General features: G+C 40.1%; 1 protein-coding gene across 7 annotated transcripts in view; it reads right to left on the reverse strand.

The window, feature by feature from the left end:
- Positions 1 to 17,180, reverse strand: part of rapgef1b (Rap guanine nucleotide exchange factor (GEF) 1b) — a 193,752-nt gene that overhangs the window by 29,759 nt on the left and 146,813 nt on the right. For all 7 annotated transcript variants that reach the window (XM_041193425.1, XM_041193426.1, XM_041193421.1 and 4 more), the window contains 3 exons: positions 5,037 to 5,112; positions 4,352 to 4,436; positions 3,471 to 3,563 (listed from right to left, as the gene is read on the reverse strand). In XM_041193425.1, coding sequence (XP_041049359.1) covers positions 3,471 to 3,563; positions 4,352 to 4,436; positions 5,037 to 5,112 — 254 coding nt within the window. The remainder of the gene's footprint in view (positions 1 to 3,470; positions 3,564 to 4,351; positions 4,437 to 5,036; positions 5,113 to 17,180) is intronic.

Here is a 17,180-nt window from a genome sequence, read left to right on the forward strand (position 1 = left end):
AAGCATTCCATCTTTACTGCAACATGAGGCAGAATAAAATCCCCAACATTGAGGTTCTTGCAAAGTGCTGCATACCTGGCATCAAGAGCATGCTCATCAGAACTCAGCTTCATTGGGTCAGTCATGTAGATCCATGGAGGATTCCCACATACCAGAGGCAGTACTCTATAGCCAGCTAAGCACAGAAACCCATACCACAAGATGTCCCAAACTTAGATATACAGACAAGCTGAAAGCCAAGCTCAGATCTTACAAGTTGGATCCCAATACATGGGAAAAAACAATCTTAGACAGACCCAAATGGAGAAGTCTCTGTCTTCAAACAATTTTGACATTTGAGGAAAACAGAGTCAAGTGCCTTCAGGACAAGCTAGTGCAGATCAAAGCCAATGCCTCCATCCATCCTTCCAACACTGACTTCATATGCATTGTTTACAATTGGTTATGCAAATTGAGACTTGGTCAAACGTCACACCTGATGACAGCAGGCTGTAAACCTCTTTTTTGCTGAACACTCATACATCGAAGTGGTGGGAGAATCCATCATTGCGTGTGAAAACCTAATTTATGCTGCTCATTATTTGGCATCAATTTAGATGTCACAGTACTTACTTATTGCCACTTTGTATATTTAAAGCCCCCAGTGGAGTGAAGGGACTGTGCTGCAACACAAATTCTAAAGTAATTCTAGATTCCCTGATGTCAGAATAACTTCCTCAAAGCTTAACAGTCTTAATTTCCATATAATTAATTTATTGCTGTAAAAGTTAATTGCAATCTATTTAAAAAAAAAACTAGTGAAACCCAAAAATAGGTAGAGGGCTTACAAGTAGTGTTAGAATTTTGGGAATCTGCAAATTAGATGGAGCAAATGGAATAAGTTAGTTTTCAGGATCAATTAGCCTGACAAGTTACAAATGCACTTACTGTGAATAAGCAGTGGGATCAAAAAATGAAGTGTAATAAGCTACAGGACACAAGAGAAAGAACAAGGGGCAATGGTAGATAGCACATTAAAACCATCAACAGCAGCAATGACAAACAAAAAAATCTCTGTACAGCCAAACGAAATGGATCAAGAACAGAGAGCTACATAGAGCTTATTCAGAGTATTGGCTCAGCCCATCTGAAATACTCTGTTCAATTCTAATCACCGTACTACAGTGGGACATCCTACTTTATAAAAGGGGATTGGAGAATAGATATTGCCAAATCCGCTGCAAGCAGAACGCTTATAACTCTTGAAGCCTTGACAACTTTAATAAGACCTATCCTGAGTCACCTCAGTGTGGATACAGTGAAACCTAATAAATTAGAGGTAACACCATCGCATCACACACCATTCTGACTAGGCATTGTTCAGCCATTGACCACCACTAGGGCAAAATCATGCAATTACCAACCTAACATCATAGCTGCAAATAAAATGACCACAAGCAGTGGATGAAGGTGGCAGCCTCCGATCAGCATCTTTCCAGCAAAGCTAGGGATAGGTGATAAATACAGCCTTACCTACAACATAGCAACAAAATTCTTTCATGAGATGTGGGCATCACTGGCACAGCCAGCATTTGCTGTATATCCCTAATTGCCTTTTAACTGAGGGACATGCTAGGTCATTTCAGAGGGCAGTTAAGAATCAGTCATATTGCTGTAGGTCTGGAGTCACACGTAGGCCACACCAGGTAAGGACTGCAGATTTCCTTCCCTAAAGGACATCAGTGAACCTGATGATTTTTACAACTGACAATGGTCAGCATTATTCAGATTAGCTTTCAATTCCAGATTTTAAAAAAAAATTATTGAATTTAAATTCCACCAGCTGCCAATGTGGGGTTTGAACCCATGTCACCATAACATTATCCAGTGGCATTAACACTACACCACTATCCCTCCTACATAACTGGAAACAAAAAGATACAGATGCTCAGAAAAGACAGGTGAATAAACATTTCGCCTTTTATGTGAAGCAGTTAAAACTGATGAGCGTGTAGGGCAAGGTTGTGTTAGTGAAACTGCCATAGTGGGTAATGTCATAAATGAGAGTGAGAATTGCATAATTTCTCTTTGGAGAGAGGATGTGGGTGGGAAGACAGGGAAGAAGCAACTGAAAAGTTCAAAGAAATAGGGTACGGTGACATTTTTTAGAATTTTTGAGCCTGCCTGATCATTTTCACTCCTGTACATTCCCTTTGTCCTCATGATGTTACATTCCCTTTGTCCCCATGAGGTTGAGGGAATAGTTGGACATGTTTATCAGTTGAAACTCATCAACAAACACCAACAACTTGCATTTATAAAGCCCCTTTAACATAATAAAACTTTCCAATGTGTTTCGCAGCTGCGTTTACAAGCAAAAAACCAACACATCCACAAAAGGGGATATTAGGACAGATTGCCCAATGCTTGGTCAAAGGGGTGGGTTTTAAGGAGCATCTCAAAGGAGGAAAGAGAGGTGGATGCTGAAGGCATGGCTTCCAATGGTAAAGCAAATAAAAATTGGGATGCTCAAGAGGCCAGAATTAGATCAGCGTAGATATCTGAGAAGCTGGAGGAGGTTACAGATGGGGAAGGGCAAGGCCATGAAGAGATTTGAAACTAGAGATTATTTTGACATTATTTAGACATTACTTGACTGGGAGTCAACATAGGTCAACCAGCAGATGGGTGATAGGTGAACAGGACTTGATCTGAGTAAGGACATGGGCAGCATAGCTTTGGCTGACCTCGGGTTTATGCAGAGTAGAACCTGGGAGGCCTGCATGGAACATGTTGTAATAGTCAAGTCTAGGGGTCACATGGAATGAATGAGGGCTTTAGCAATAGATGAGCTGAGGAAGGGTGAAGTTGGGCATTGGTTTAGAGGTGGAAACTGGCAGTCTTAGAGATGGTGCGATATGTGGCTGGAAGCTCACCTTGGGGTCAAATACGATATCAACTTAGCGAATAGTCTGGTTCAACCTCAGACAGTTGCCAAAGAGAGGGATGGAATGTGTAGTTGGGAATGAAGTTTGTCGCAGGGACTGAAGACAATGACTTTGGGCTTCTCAATATATAATTGGGGGAGTTTTCTGCTTATCCAGTAATGGATGACAGACCAACAGCAGTACAACAAGTTCTGTTGAGGGTGGGTGGATAAATAAGTGCGCGCATTATTTGGAAGTAGTGCATCAGTGGTATTTTCTATTGGGGCTCTTGTGAATTTTTGGCATGGGAGAAATTTAGTGTGATAGCAGAGCTGATTGTTAATGATACATGACATGTTTCATAATTATTGCTGTCATAAGCCTAAAGTAGCAAAAATAAAGTACTTTTGGCCCCCATTTTAAATACGACTTATCTTGCTCTGTTATTAAAAAAACATGGGAGCATGCAATACTTTGGAACTTACGGATTTTCTTAAATCATATTGTGGGGGGAAAAGAAATCACTTTCAGTATTAGTATGTAGTGAGAGTTGACACTACTCACCAGAGCTCATCCACCACACGCACCAATACGAAGAACGTATTCTTGCTCACCCGTTTTTTGAAAGTGTCTGGACAGTGGCAAAATTTCTCATAAGTGGTCATTAGTTAAGTAAGAAACAAAGTCAACTGTTGTATAACCAAAAAATTATGACCCACAGATTTTGTTACAGCACTTCTCATTTTACTTTACAAGGACATGTAGTCCCACAGGAAAGATGATCATATGCTGCTTTGGCTGGAACCCCATGTGGTCCTGTATCTAGTGGGCGAGCTATAAACTCTCAACGAGGGCTAGGCTAATTGAACCATTGGGATTCAAACTCTATCATTCAATCCGTAAGTCTGCCTTGTAATCTTTTTCTCTAATATAAAACTCAACCTCTCCCTCATCCTTAAAAAAAATACCTAATATCTACAATCTATAAAACTTTCAGACTTATGCAAACTGGACAAAACTGGTCACCTGGCAGCCCAACCAGTAAAATGCTTTTGCTCACTAATCTGTGGATAGTAATTTTGAGTCACAGAATTGTCCAGCACTCCAAAGCATAAGTTATAATTAAAGAAAAAGGCTTGCGATTAGGAAAAATTAGGATAACAATGATACTGCTTGTCAATGTAGCGATTGCCTCTTTTGTCTGAGGATGTAACAACCCAATGGCTGAAAGGCCTTCCCAATCCAAGGAGCTCATAAGCTATACAAGAGCTGTTGAAAAGAGTGAGGGAGGTTGGAGAACATAAATCAACAAGAATAATTAGAGGTGCAACACAGCTTCTGCACCCCTAATGTCCTTTTCTGGTGCACATTATTGTTGCGTCATAGTGACCTGTCCTTTCATGCCAAGCTATAGCCAGCAATCCTGCAAAATCACTAAAGGATATCGATAGTGCAGTTTCTTGATGATCTCCTCGGGTGGAATGAATGTCCGGTAAGTGGTCAGGAATGCCTCACAGTAAAGGACCAGATCTAGAGGGCAAGACAGGCATGTATGATAAGATCCAACTGTCCAGAACATTGATGAATCTCATATGTCTACAGTGCTCCTCAAGGTTAGAACTGATTATAAAAATAAAAATCACACTCCTTTAGCGAAGCACAATATGTTGATAACTTTATAGAATCTGTTTTGACACACTTTGTCTGGTTTACAGTCACTGCTCCAATAATCAAACCGAGACTTTGTCTACCAGCAGCACAGCCATATTGTAGACCTAAGAAAAACGTTGCACCTCAATGTATGCAATGAATAACTTGGGTAAATCTAACACAAGTACACAATTGGAATCAAGGACTGTGAAAAATAAATAGTTGCAATCTTAAGTAGCCTAACTTTGGCTCAAATCAGGGCATTTAATACAACATTAAAAAGGAATTAACTAAAATAGGTAATTAAAGCCAATTTGTGTTCACGTTCGAAATGTAAAAATGTTCTAAATTTCCAACAAGACCACCACAAATTAATTAATTCTGATTTCTACAAAAGGAAGATGGATCCAAAAAACTGCAAAGAACTTCATCCTTTGGAAGTCATTGCAGTACTCTAGTGCATATAAGTGAAGATCTTACCTTTACGATCTGTTTCAGTTGCATGCACTATTAGAATATCTACAGAGCCTCCTCGCACCTCTGGGCCATCCTCTCCCTAGAATAAAGTTCAAGTGAAAAACTCTTGAAATATATATGAATGAGAAAGGAACCTTAATTTAATAAAATCTATCAATAAATATCAAAGACCAGCACTAATGATATTTAAAGGCAGTTCAAATAATTAAAGTCTGCCTCTTTTCTCGGTCCAATATATTTATAGTAACTGGAAAACTGATAATCAATGTTATGGACAGAGCTCTGTATTCATAATTTTATGATGATTTTGGATTAACCTGACCAGACTTCTCCACTTCAGTGTTCAAAATGTAATTGGGTAAGGCAAAGGACCTTTTTTTTGAGTGAGAATACACATACATCCATATCCAAAAATGATGTACGGAACATGCAAAACAGTTAGATTCACTCTCTTGCCTTTGACCAGCACAAGAAATGGTAGACCATTTAAATTTTCCATTTATGTGCACTGAATTACAGGAGTATGGAATCATTGCAATATTAACATCCCAAAGGCTCTCAAAGTACATTCCTAATTGATAACATATGGGAACATCTATGATTAGCAGAATATACTCAAAACATCTCAACAGTTTGTGAAATACAGAAGGCATCAGTTATTCCACCTTAAATACCATTTAAGTAGATGTTTCAGAGTGGAGGGTGGAACATGGAAGAAAAAATTCCCTCCTACTGTCCTCACAAATGTCAACTGTTTTTCTGAACTCAGTGAGAAACATTTTGAATAAGTGAAACCCAGGCTTCACTCGGGACTAGGGACTGAGTTCAGGAGGGAAAAAAGAAAACTGAAGTTAGCAGATCAAAATCCAAAATTTCAGATATTGTGTTACAACAACGATAGCGGGAGTTTTGCGCACATACAAAATGGTTAGCATCTAGCCTGATAAGCTGCAAACCCAGAGTAGCCCAACCAATTTGGGTTTAGAGGATTCAAACAATATTCACAGATTAGTTTACATTATATCAACACAGCAGATTTCTCCCGCACTCAATGCATTTGCTTGGTGTTACGTCTTTACTAGCAGTAACTTGAGATAAATCTGCAATTATACATTCTTTGGGAATACTTTCAAATAGGCGATGGGATAGAAATACGATTTCCTCCAAGACTCTTAATCAGGAAAAGCCTATGTTTCCTACTAGAGAGCTACATTTATTTTTGGCTACTCAAAGAAAGTAATTTATTTCTTTCAGAAACAAGGATGGTTGGTGGTTGCTCGGTCTTCCATTAATCCTTAAAGCAAAGGACAAAGAACTTTCTTTTTCCGCTTTAAGTCATAACAAACCTTGCAAACCATGTAAAAACAATTGCACTCCAAAAAGTGATCTATTGCATATGAAGTGTTTTGGGATATTTCTGAAAAGTGGTGCAGTACCATTTAGAAAACCAAAAGATAACTTTGGAGAAAGAACTATAATTCAAACTATATCCTTCATGGCATTGTACATTGGCGTTAAAAGTCTCAAACTAATGGGTAAAGCAGTCACGACATTCGGCATTATACAGACCTCAATTCCTGCAATGGCTTGCTTTTTTTTATCCATTTGTCCATGGGATGTGGGCATCGCTGGTTAGGCCGGCAATTATAGCCTATCCCTAATTGCCCTCGAGAAGGTGGTGGTGAGCTGGCTTCTTGAACCACTGCAGTCCATGTGGTGGAGGTACACCCAATGCTGTTAGGGATGAGTTCCAGGATTTTGATGCAGCAACAGTGAAGGAACAGCAATATAGTTCCAAGTCAGGATGGTGTGTAACTTGGAGGGGAAGTTGCAGTTGGTGATGTTCCCATGTCCTTCTAGGTGGTAGAGATCACAAGTTTGGAAGGCGCTGTCGGAAGGAGCATTGGTGAGTTGTTGCAGTGCATCTTGTAGATGGTCCACACAACTGCCAGTGTGTGTCTGTGGTGGACAGAGTGAATGCTGAAGGTGGTGGATGGGGTGCCAATCAAGTGAGTTGCTTTGTCCTGGATGGTGTCCAGCTTCTTGAGTGTAGTTGGAACTGCACTCATCCAGGCAAGTGGAGTGTATTTAATCACATGCCTGACTTGTGCCTTGTAGATGGTGGGCAGGCTTTAGAAAGTCAGAAGGCAAGCTACTCGCTGCAGAAATCCCAGCCTTCGACCTGCTCTTGTAGCCACAGTATTTACATGGCTGGTCCAGTTCAGTTTCTGGTCAATGATGCCTCTTGTTGGAGATGATTATTGCCTGACACTGTGTGGTGCAAAATGTTACTCGCCACTTAGCCCCAGGCAGAATATTGTCCAGGTCTTGGCTGCATACGAATACAGAATGCTTCAGTGTCCAAGGAGTCACAAATGGTGCTAAACATTGAGAGATTAACGAACATCCACACTTCCGACCTTATGGTGGAGAGATGGTCATTCATGAAGCAGCTAAAGGTGATTGGACCTCCTCCAGGAATTCCTGCAGCAGTGTCCCAGTAGTGAGCTGATTGATCTCCAACAACCATTTTTCTTTATGCTAGGTATGACTCCAGCCAGTGGAGAGTTTTCCCCAATTCCCATTGACTCCAGCTAGCGCTCCTTGATGCCAAAACTTAAGTCAAATGCTGCCTTGATGCCAAGGACAGTCACTCTCACGCATCAAATTCATCTCTTTTGTCTGTGTCTGGACCAAGCTATAATGAGGTCAGAAGCTGAGTAGCCTGAGGAGAACCCAAACTGAGCAGTGAGCAAGTTATTGCTGAGTAAGTGCCACTTAGCAGGCAAAAACCCCTTCTGTTTGTTGAGTAAACTGCTGGGGTGGTAATGGGCTAGGTTGGATCTGTTCTACTTATTGCAGACAGACATACCTGGACAATTTTCCACATTGTCAGGTAGGTGTCAAGATTGTAGCTGTAATGGAACAGTTTGCCTAGGGTCATGGTTAGTTCTGGAGCACAAGTCTTCAGTACTAGTACTGGAATGTTGTCAGGGCCTTAGCTGAAAGTACATCGATACTGCAGTTTCTTGATATCACTGAGTGAATTGAATTGGCCGAGGACTGGCACCTCTGATGCTGGGACCTCAGGAGGAAACTGTGATGGATCATCCACTCAGCACTTCTGGCTAAAGATTGTTGGAAATGTTTCAACCTTGTCTTTTGCACTTATGTGCTGGACTCCCCATCATTGAGGATGGGGATATTTGTGGAGCTTCCTCCTCCAGTTACTTGTTTAATTGTCAACCACCATTCACAACTGGATGCGGCAGGACTGCAGAGCTTAGGCATGATCCACTGGTTGTGATAAGCTATCACAAGCTGCTTTCACTGTTTGGCACGCAAGTAGCGCCATGTTGTCTCATTTTTATGCATGCCTGGCACAGCTCCTGCCATGCCCTCTTGCACTCTTTATTTAACCAAGGTTCACTCCCTAGTTTGAAGGTAATGGTAGAGTGGGAGACATGCTGGACCATGAGGTTAGATAAAATACTGCTGCTGCTGGCCCAGTTTTGAGTTGCTAGATCTGTTCAAAATCTATCCCATTTGGCATGGTGGTGATGTCACATAACACCATGGAGGGCATCTGCAATGTGAAGGGAGGACTTAGGTCTGCACAAGGCTTGTATGGTCTTCACTCCAACCAATACTGTAATGGACAGATGCAGTGACAGGTAGGTTGGTGAGGACAAGGTCAATTATATTTTTCCCTCACCGCCAGCCTTGCATCTATGTCCTTTCAGACCCGGACATCTCAGTCAGTAATGGTGCTACCTAGCCAGTCTTGTTGATGGACATTGAAGACCCTCGCCCAAAGTACATGACATTCTGTGCCCTTTACACCCTTGGTGCTTTTTCCAATTGATGTTCAACAAGGAGAAATACTGATTCATCAGCTGAGGGGCAGGAGGTGGTAATCAGGAGGAAGTTTCCTTGCCCATGTTTGACTTGACACCATGTGGCTTAATGGAGCCCACTATGTTGAAGACTCCAATGGCAACTCCATCCCCACTGTATACCACTGTGTTGCCACCTCTGCTGGGTCTGCAGTGCTGATGGGACAGAACACACGAAGGGATGGTAATGGTGGCGTCTGGGACACTCTCTGTAAGGTACGATTCATTGAGTATGACTATTAGGCTGTTGCTTGACCAGTCTGTGGGGCAGCTTTCCCAATTTTGGCACAAGTCCCCAAGGTTTACAGTTGTAATTTCTGATGCCTAGGTCGATGCTTGGCGGTCCATTCAGTTTCATTTCTTTTAGACTTCATAGTGGTTTGATACAACAGAGTGGCTTGCTATGCCATTTCAGAGGGCATTTAAGAATCAACCACATTGCTGTGGGTCTGGAGTCACATGTATGCCAGACACGGTAAAGACAGCAGATTTCGTTGCCTAAAGGACATTAGTGAAGTAGATGGGTTTTGATGACAATCGACAATGGTTTCATGATCTAGTTTTTTGGACTAGCTTTTAATGCCAGATTTACTAAGCTGCTATGGAGGGATTTCAATCAGTGTCCCAGAGCATTAGCCTAGGCCTCTGGTGAATGACGGAGTTGATTCTGAGACGAGGGTCCTGAATCTTAATAAAGGAAACTACGATGGTATGAGGCGCGAATTGGCTATGATGGATTGGGAAACGTTACTTAAAGGGATGACGGTGGATAGGCAATGGCAAACATTCAAAGAGCGCATGGGTGAACTGCAATAATTGTTTATTCCTGTTTGGCGCAAAAGTAAAATAGGAAAGGGGCCAAACCATGGCTTACAAGGGAAATTAGAGATAGTATTAGATCCAAGGAAGAGGCATACAAATTGGCTAAAAAAAAAAAACAGACCTGAGCATTGGGAGCAGTTTAGAATTCAGCAAAGGAGGACCAAGGGGTTGATTAAGAAGGGGAAAATAGAGTACGAGAGTAAGCTTGCATGGACCATAAAAACTGACTGTAAAAGTTTCTATAGATATGTGAAGAGAAAAAGATTGGTGAAGACAAATATAGGTCCCTTACAGTCAGAAACAGGGGAATTTATAAGGGGGAACAAAGAAATGGCTGACCAACTAAATACATACTTTGGTTCTATCTTCACAAAAGACACAAATAACATACCAGAAATGTTAAGGAACACAGGGTTTAGTGAGGAGGAGGAACTGAAAGAAATCAGTATTAGTAGGGAAATTGTGTTGGGGAAATTGATGGGATTGAAGGCCGTTAAATCCCCAGGGCCTGATAATCTATATCCCAGAGTACTTAAGGAAGTGTCCCTAGAAATAGTGGATGCATTGGTGGTCATCTTCCGAGATTCTGGAACAGTTCCTACAGATTGGAGGGTAGCTAATGTAACCCCACTATTTAAAAAGGGAGGTAGAGAGAAAACAGGGAATTATAGACCAGTCAGCCTGACGTCAGTAGTGGGGAAAATTCTAGAGTCCAATATAAAAGATTTAATAGCTGAGCACTTGGAAAACAGTGGCAGAATCAGACAGAGTCAGCATGGATTTACAAAAGGGAAATCATGCTCGACAAGTCTACCGGAATTTTGAGGATCTAGCTAGTAGAGTTGATGAGGGGGAGCCAGTGGAGGTGGTTTATTTGGACTTTCAAAAGGCTTTTGACAAAGTCCCACTTAAGAGATCACTTTGTAAAATTAAAGCGCATGGGATTGGGTTAGTGTATTCAGATGGATAGAAAACTGGTTGGCAGACAGGAAACAGAGTGGGAATAAACGGGTCTTTTTCCAAATGGCAAGCAGTGACTAGTGGGGTACTGCAGGAATCAGTGCTGGGACCCTGTTATTCACAATATATATTAATGATTTAGATGAGGGAACTAAATGTAAAATCTCCAAATCTGCAAATGACACAAAGCTGGGTGGGAGGGTGAGCTGTGAGGAGGATGCAGAGATGCTTCAATGTGATTTGAACAAGCTGAGTGAGTGGGCAAATGCATGGCAGATGCAGTATAATGTGGGTAATTGTGAGGATATCCACTTTGGTACAAAAACAGGAAGGCAGATTATCTGAATGGCTATAAATTGAGAGAGGGGAATGAGCAACGAGACCTGGGTGTCCTCATACACCAGTCGGTGAAGGCAAGCATGCAGGTGCAGAAGGTGGTAAAGAAGGCAAATGGTGTGTTGGCCTTCATAGCAAAAGGATTCCAGTACAGGAGCAGGGATGTCTTGCTGCAATTATACAGGGCCTTGGTGAGATCACACCTGGAATAGCGTGTGCAGTTTTGGTCTCCTTATCTGAGGAAAGATGTTCTTGCTATAGAGGGAGTGCAGTGAGGGTTAACCAGACCGATTCCTGGGATGGTGGGACTGACATATGAGGAGAGATTGAGTCGGTTAGGATTATATTTGCTGGAGTTTAGAAGCATGAGGGGGGAACTCATAGAAAGCTATAAAATTCTAACAGGACTAGAGAGGGTAGATGCAGGAAGGATGTTCCCGATGGTGGGGCTGTCCAGAACCAGAGGTCACAGTCTGAGGATAAGAGGTAGACCTTTTAGGACTGAGATGAGGAAGAATTTCTTCACCCAGAGAATGGTGAGCTTGTGGAATTCACTACCACAGAAAGTACTGAGGCCAAAACATTGTATGTTTTCAAGAAGGAGTTAGATATAGCTCTTGGGGGCGTAAGAGATCAAAGGATATGGGGAGAAAACAGGAGCATTGAGTTGAATGATCAGCCTTAATCATGATGAATGGCGGAGCAGGCTCGAAGGGCCGAATGGCCTACTCCTGCTCCTAGTTTCTATGTTTACTAGTTCAATTAAATTACCACTATGTCGCTGTGACTCCTTGCCGCTTATGATGGAAAATAGTGGAGACACAATTATACAAGAAGCTTGGTTCATGTGGCAGGCAGATGAGGGAAGGACAAGAAAAAAGAGAACAGAAAAGGTGAAATGGGGGGGTGGGGAAATAAGTATGCTCAGAGTTATCTCTTCTTCTTCTTTCTAACTGATTCTTTGATTAATTTCCCTTCAATTATCTTACTGATAGTATTAGCCCAATTTCTTTCCAACAAAATTTGGTCAAATTTTAATGCAGATATAAATAAAATGTTTATATTCCATGATCTTGCAACTACCCATATCTTTTCTATTATAAAGTTTCATGTTGATGGTGCTATGAATGATACAATTATGTGACAAATAAAATCAGCAATTTCTATTATAAATGCAGACACTGGAATTATAATAGAAATGCAAAAATAAGGACAGAATGTAAGACTTTAAAATGGGGGCTGAATGAAATCTGCACCCCAACTATCTAGCCACACTTAACCTGACAATCACACTTGATCTTGAATCTGTGTGCAACACCATGGAAAACTGAGTGATACATATTTAAATTGATGAATATTTTGCTTCACTACTTTTGGTTATTGTTATTTGGTTAATGTATAACTTTCCCGAAAATGTAGAACAACAACAAATTAGTAGAAAGTACTGTGAACAATTTTTTTTATATATAAACCAATGAAGTATAAAGTTAATAAAATTCCTCACAACTGTGAAAGTGAGAAACTGTGCTTCAGTGAACTGCTAACTGGTCGATTACTCCGACTGATTTGTCAATTTATTTGAAGATCGCACATAAATTAATTAGGAGAATCTATGGTTTGAGAATGGCAGGTGATAAATAGGATTGAGTGTTAAATCTGGTTCAGAATTTTTTTTTGGTGCATCGGAATAGGTTGCTTGCAGTGAGATGTTCTGATTTACAGGGGCAGAGTCCGACTGCACACAGTAAAAATATCTACAGTCAATTAATATACTTTTGCACTTCCCCATGAACAGCTCAGAGGAGGACAATAAGAGGTTTTGGAACATTTGTATCAATTCAGGGAAATGCTCCAATGGATTATAAAGAGAACAGTGTATGAAAGGAAGAAAGCCCAACAAAACCGCAAAGAGAATAGGAAGGCATTGAAGAGAACAAAGTTCACGAATTTTAACCCTTAGCAGATTTTAGCCTATGATTTTCAGATTATTTCTCTTTTAAGAATAAAACTAAGAAATGAGAGCTGATGTTTAAGGAGGCTGTTGGGAAGGGTAGAGCTGCTAAGTTTCCAGGAATTAAAGACTAATCTCCTGGACAATGATGTTAACAATCCAGGATAAAATCATAACGGCATCAAAAAAATATATTTGCACTTTTGTTTATTAGTAATAGAAATATTGAAAAGGGGTAAACAGGTGGAAACAGCTGCACATGGGAAAACAAGATGCACTGCAACAGCTCACCAAGCTATCTTTGATAGCACCTTCCAAACCCTTGCCCTCTAATGCTCTGAAGGACAAGGGCTGGCGAGGCATAGTTCCTCTCCAAGTCACACACCAGCCTGACTTGGAATTATACTGCCATTCCTTCACTGTTGTGGGGTCAAAAAAACTGGAACTCTTTCCTAACAGCACTGGGCGTGTACCTAAACCACATGGACTGTAACTTGACCACTCACCACCACCTTCTCAAGGCAATTGTATATCAGCAACAAATTGCCTTGCCAGTGATGCTCACATCCCATGAATGAATAGAAGGATGTCGTCTGGCCTTTGGAGGTGAGAGTACACATAATGAAACCTCCAGGAATACGTTCAACCAGAGGTGACAGATCCATGGGAATGGTATGTGAATGCAACATGTTCTGATGTGAAGAGACTGTCGTATTCAGGGCAAAAAAGAAAAATTGGATAAATGCATCTTGAATTTTGGATTATTTAAACTGCATGTATGTCAGCAGCATGTATTCCTACATGCTGGATATCTGTAACTCATATTTTAAAGTGAAATGCAAGAAAACCAGAATGCTTCCAAGGGCCGTAGCTCCTCCCATTGCATATATGTCCATGTAAACTTTCATTCATTAAGTTTCCAAACTTTAAGATATTGAATTGTTAGACTATAGATGTAATGATTGGAAAATGCTTATGTAATTGCACATAATACACAAATGTGTGTGTTTACCATTATGGCATGTATCCTGAATTTTCTCTCAAACTATTTCTTCATTTCCAGAACTAACACACAAGTATGTTTCTATCACAAGAAACTTTAACTAGGATGGCAAAACAGTCTGGATGACGATCAACTGCTTTTATACCGGACTTCGACTCCTGCATAAACATTCTAACAAGTTTATTATAAAGTTCAATGACCTTGGGAGTTTTTCACTGGATCTTTCCGACGACTGTCAGTCCTTATGAGGCATTTCGAGGCAGTTGCTGTGCACACAAACCATTATCCTCCTTGAGATAATGGCATAATATACACCATACAAGGAGATTGGCCAAAATGTTACAGCCAGTCTGTGCCTGTGTAAAATGGAAGCCCCATAAAGGTGCAGCTTATTAACAGGGGGAGTTTGTACTTCTGAGTGCTCTCCATTATGTAAACAGTCTGTCGTTCCAGGAATAGATGGCATTGGAGACCCAAGAAGAGTCAAGTCCAAAAATGTTTTTGGTCAAGATTACCAGAGTGTTAAGTGTACAAAAAGCTCAACTTGCATATTTGCATTCTACATTGTGCAGAGCAGCCCACAGAAACTGCAAAATGTAAAGAGCAACACTTCTCTTTCGAAACAGGAACAAATGTCTCTTGTGCGTTTCACTAGTACCACAGTTTTTGTTTGGTTACTTTAAGTGCAAGGACAGCAAATTGTCAGAATGTGGATAGCATCAGATGGAGTCAGAACTGATAACCTCCCAACATTCTACTACTAAAATTGCAATCATCAAAATGTTCTGCAGATCTTATATTTTGCTTACTGAAATCATGAGTACCTGCAGACTTTCTTTGGGACTGTCCTCTTGATCTATTATTATTTTCCTGCTCCAGAGTGTCATCTTACATTTTATCTTCATAACAGTTAAATTGAGCATGTTCAATGTTCAACTGCAATGGATTTATGAAAGTGAAAAATCCTAGAGGCCGAATTACTTTCTTTATGTCAGGTATAGGTTGTTGCTTACAAAATTGAATACAAATCATATTCACTTTTTCCTACTTTTACTATTGTACTGTGGTAGCATACAAGCAGAATAAAAAAATGACAGTGATCTGGAAGGTTACTAACAAACAGCTTGCATAATACAGATTTATGAAATGATACATAATATTTGTAACATGATATAACTTTAAATTAGCCCTGAGCAATCACAACATTTAAAACAAAGTAGGAAAAAGAATATCAAGTCACTGAAACATGAATCCATATAAAACTTGTGCAATAATGCATTGACAATAAAAGGGGTCTAAAATTAAAGATCTCTTTGCTGGTTTCAACCTAGCACAAAAAGAAGCTTCAAACTCAGGGAGAGCAATGTGGTCATTGCCCACAGAACTAGACAGCTTGATAGGATGGGGAATGGATGGATAGGAACATGGAGCAGAAACTGAGACTAACTATAAAAGTAGTAAAAGAGGAAGATTTCAATTAGGTTAATAGCAAGTATAAATAGTCAAGGTGAATGATCAATTGGTAAGAAAGGACAAAGAGCAGAAGCAACCAAAGATTAAAATTAATATGATTAACCAACAACTGTACTATTTCCTTTGGACATCCTTTAATTTAAACAATATCTTCCTAGCCCTCAAAACCTGTGTCCTGCAAAACAACTTTCTTGGTTCCAAGTTCTCCATAGTCATGAAATTAAAGTAACAGATGGAAGATCAGGATACAAAGTGACTAATATAAAATTAATCCTTACTGGTCATAGTACATTGAGGGAACAGTAGTCAGAAAAATTAAAAATTTCCAATGTTCTTGTTTTTTTTGTCAACCCTTACCTGCATGAAGTACTGCAAAAATCAGATTCAAGTACCAAGAATGGATGAGTATTTATAAAAGTGGTACATATGGAAGCAAGTGGCATGCATACCGGGGGTGAAGATTTCTAATAGAATGTGGGTTAAAAGGTGGGAATCGGCAAAGGAGGTATCAGACAGGCTAAACCATCAAATTCCATGTGAAAGGCTGAATTGTTTGCATCGCATTACCCCTTACGAATAGCATATCTTTTGAACATCAAAAATGCACAGCCCTTCCATGCTTAGACATTCAGAAGTGTCTTAAGGTGACCATTGGAAATTTTATTGCTCAATTTGTAAGTTCATACTTAATTAGTCCATTTAATTACGTTAAAAGTTAAATGGCCAAGGTAGCATCCTCAACCACACCAATGGTAATCAAATGCTGCATACGGTATTTCAATAGAAATTCAGAAATTTAAAACTCAAACTTGACATTTAATTCAGAGTGATCAATAAAACTGCAATCTATTTTTTTGTTTTGCAGTAGGAGCATTGTACACTGCCAATTTCCTTATATCTGCATATTATGCCAATTCTACTTATCCACTGCATCATCCCCCAACCGCTACCCCCATCAAGGGGCACATAGGCTCTGAGTAAAGATGGATTGTGTGCTGCAATTGCTGATTACTAGGGGCTTTGCTGCCAAAATTCAAAATCAATCCCTATATAAAGCAGCAAGGCCTCCTCCGGCAGTCAGTAAAACAATTCATGGCACACCTAGTCCTGGCCATATCTGCATCTGTTCTGAATATTAAGATCATGCTTCTAAAGCTGAGAAAACAATTGGCCACAGTCAATACAATTTTTGAGTTTCTATTCTATTACCATTAATGTAATCTTTATGAGGACTAGTCCATACTAAAGTACCTTTTTTGATATCTTTCTTTTCAGGGGCAGAAAGGGGAGTGAACGTAATTGGCTTCCTGTGGTTAATGAAAAACTTTACTTGCACGCTGCACGTGTACAAAAGCCTAGAGCAGATCCCGTGTTTTATCCCCAGTGTACAACTCCAGTTTTGAAACTAGATTCTAATAGGTTGAATGTCACAAATGGAGTGAACAAATTTATTGCACGTTTAAGGCACTAACCAATTTAACCAAGTGCAGCCTTTCAATCATTAGTTTCCACTTTATAAAAGGTATAATGGATGAATCTTGCAACTCATTAAATTAATTTTGCATATTTGTTTTGAAGTAGACTAGAGACTGATGTGAAACATCAACATTTAGCAAATTGACTGCATGAGACAAATGCTTTTGATGACATATATTGGGTCCTTGATGAAAAGCATCACGCACATTTCCTTAGAATCATATATATAG

This window comes from Carcharodon carcharias, chromosome 8 (assembly GCF_017639515.1).
Source record: "Carcharodon carcharias isolate sCarCar2 chromosome 8, sCarCar2.pri, whole genome shotgun sequence".
NCBI classification, from domain to species: Eukaryota; Metazoa; Chordata; class Chondrichthyes; order Lamniformes; family Lamnidae; genus Carcharodon; species Carcharodon carcharias.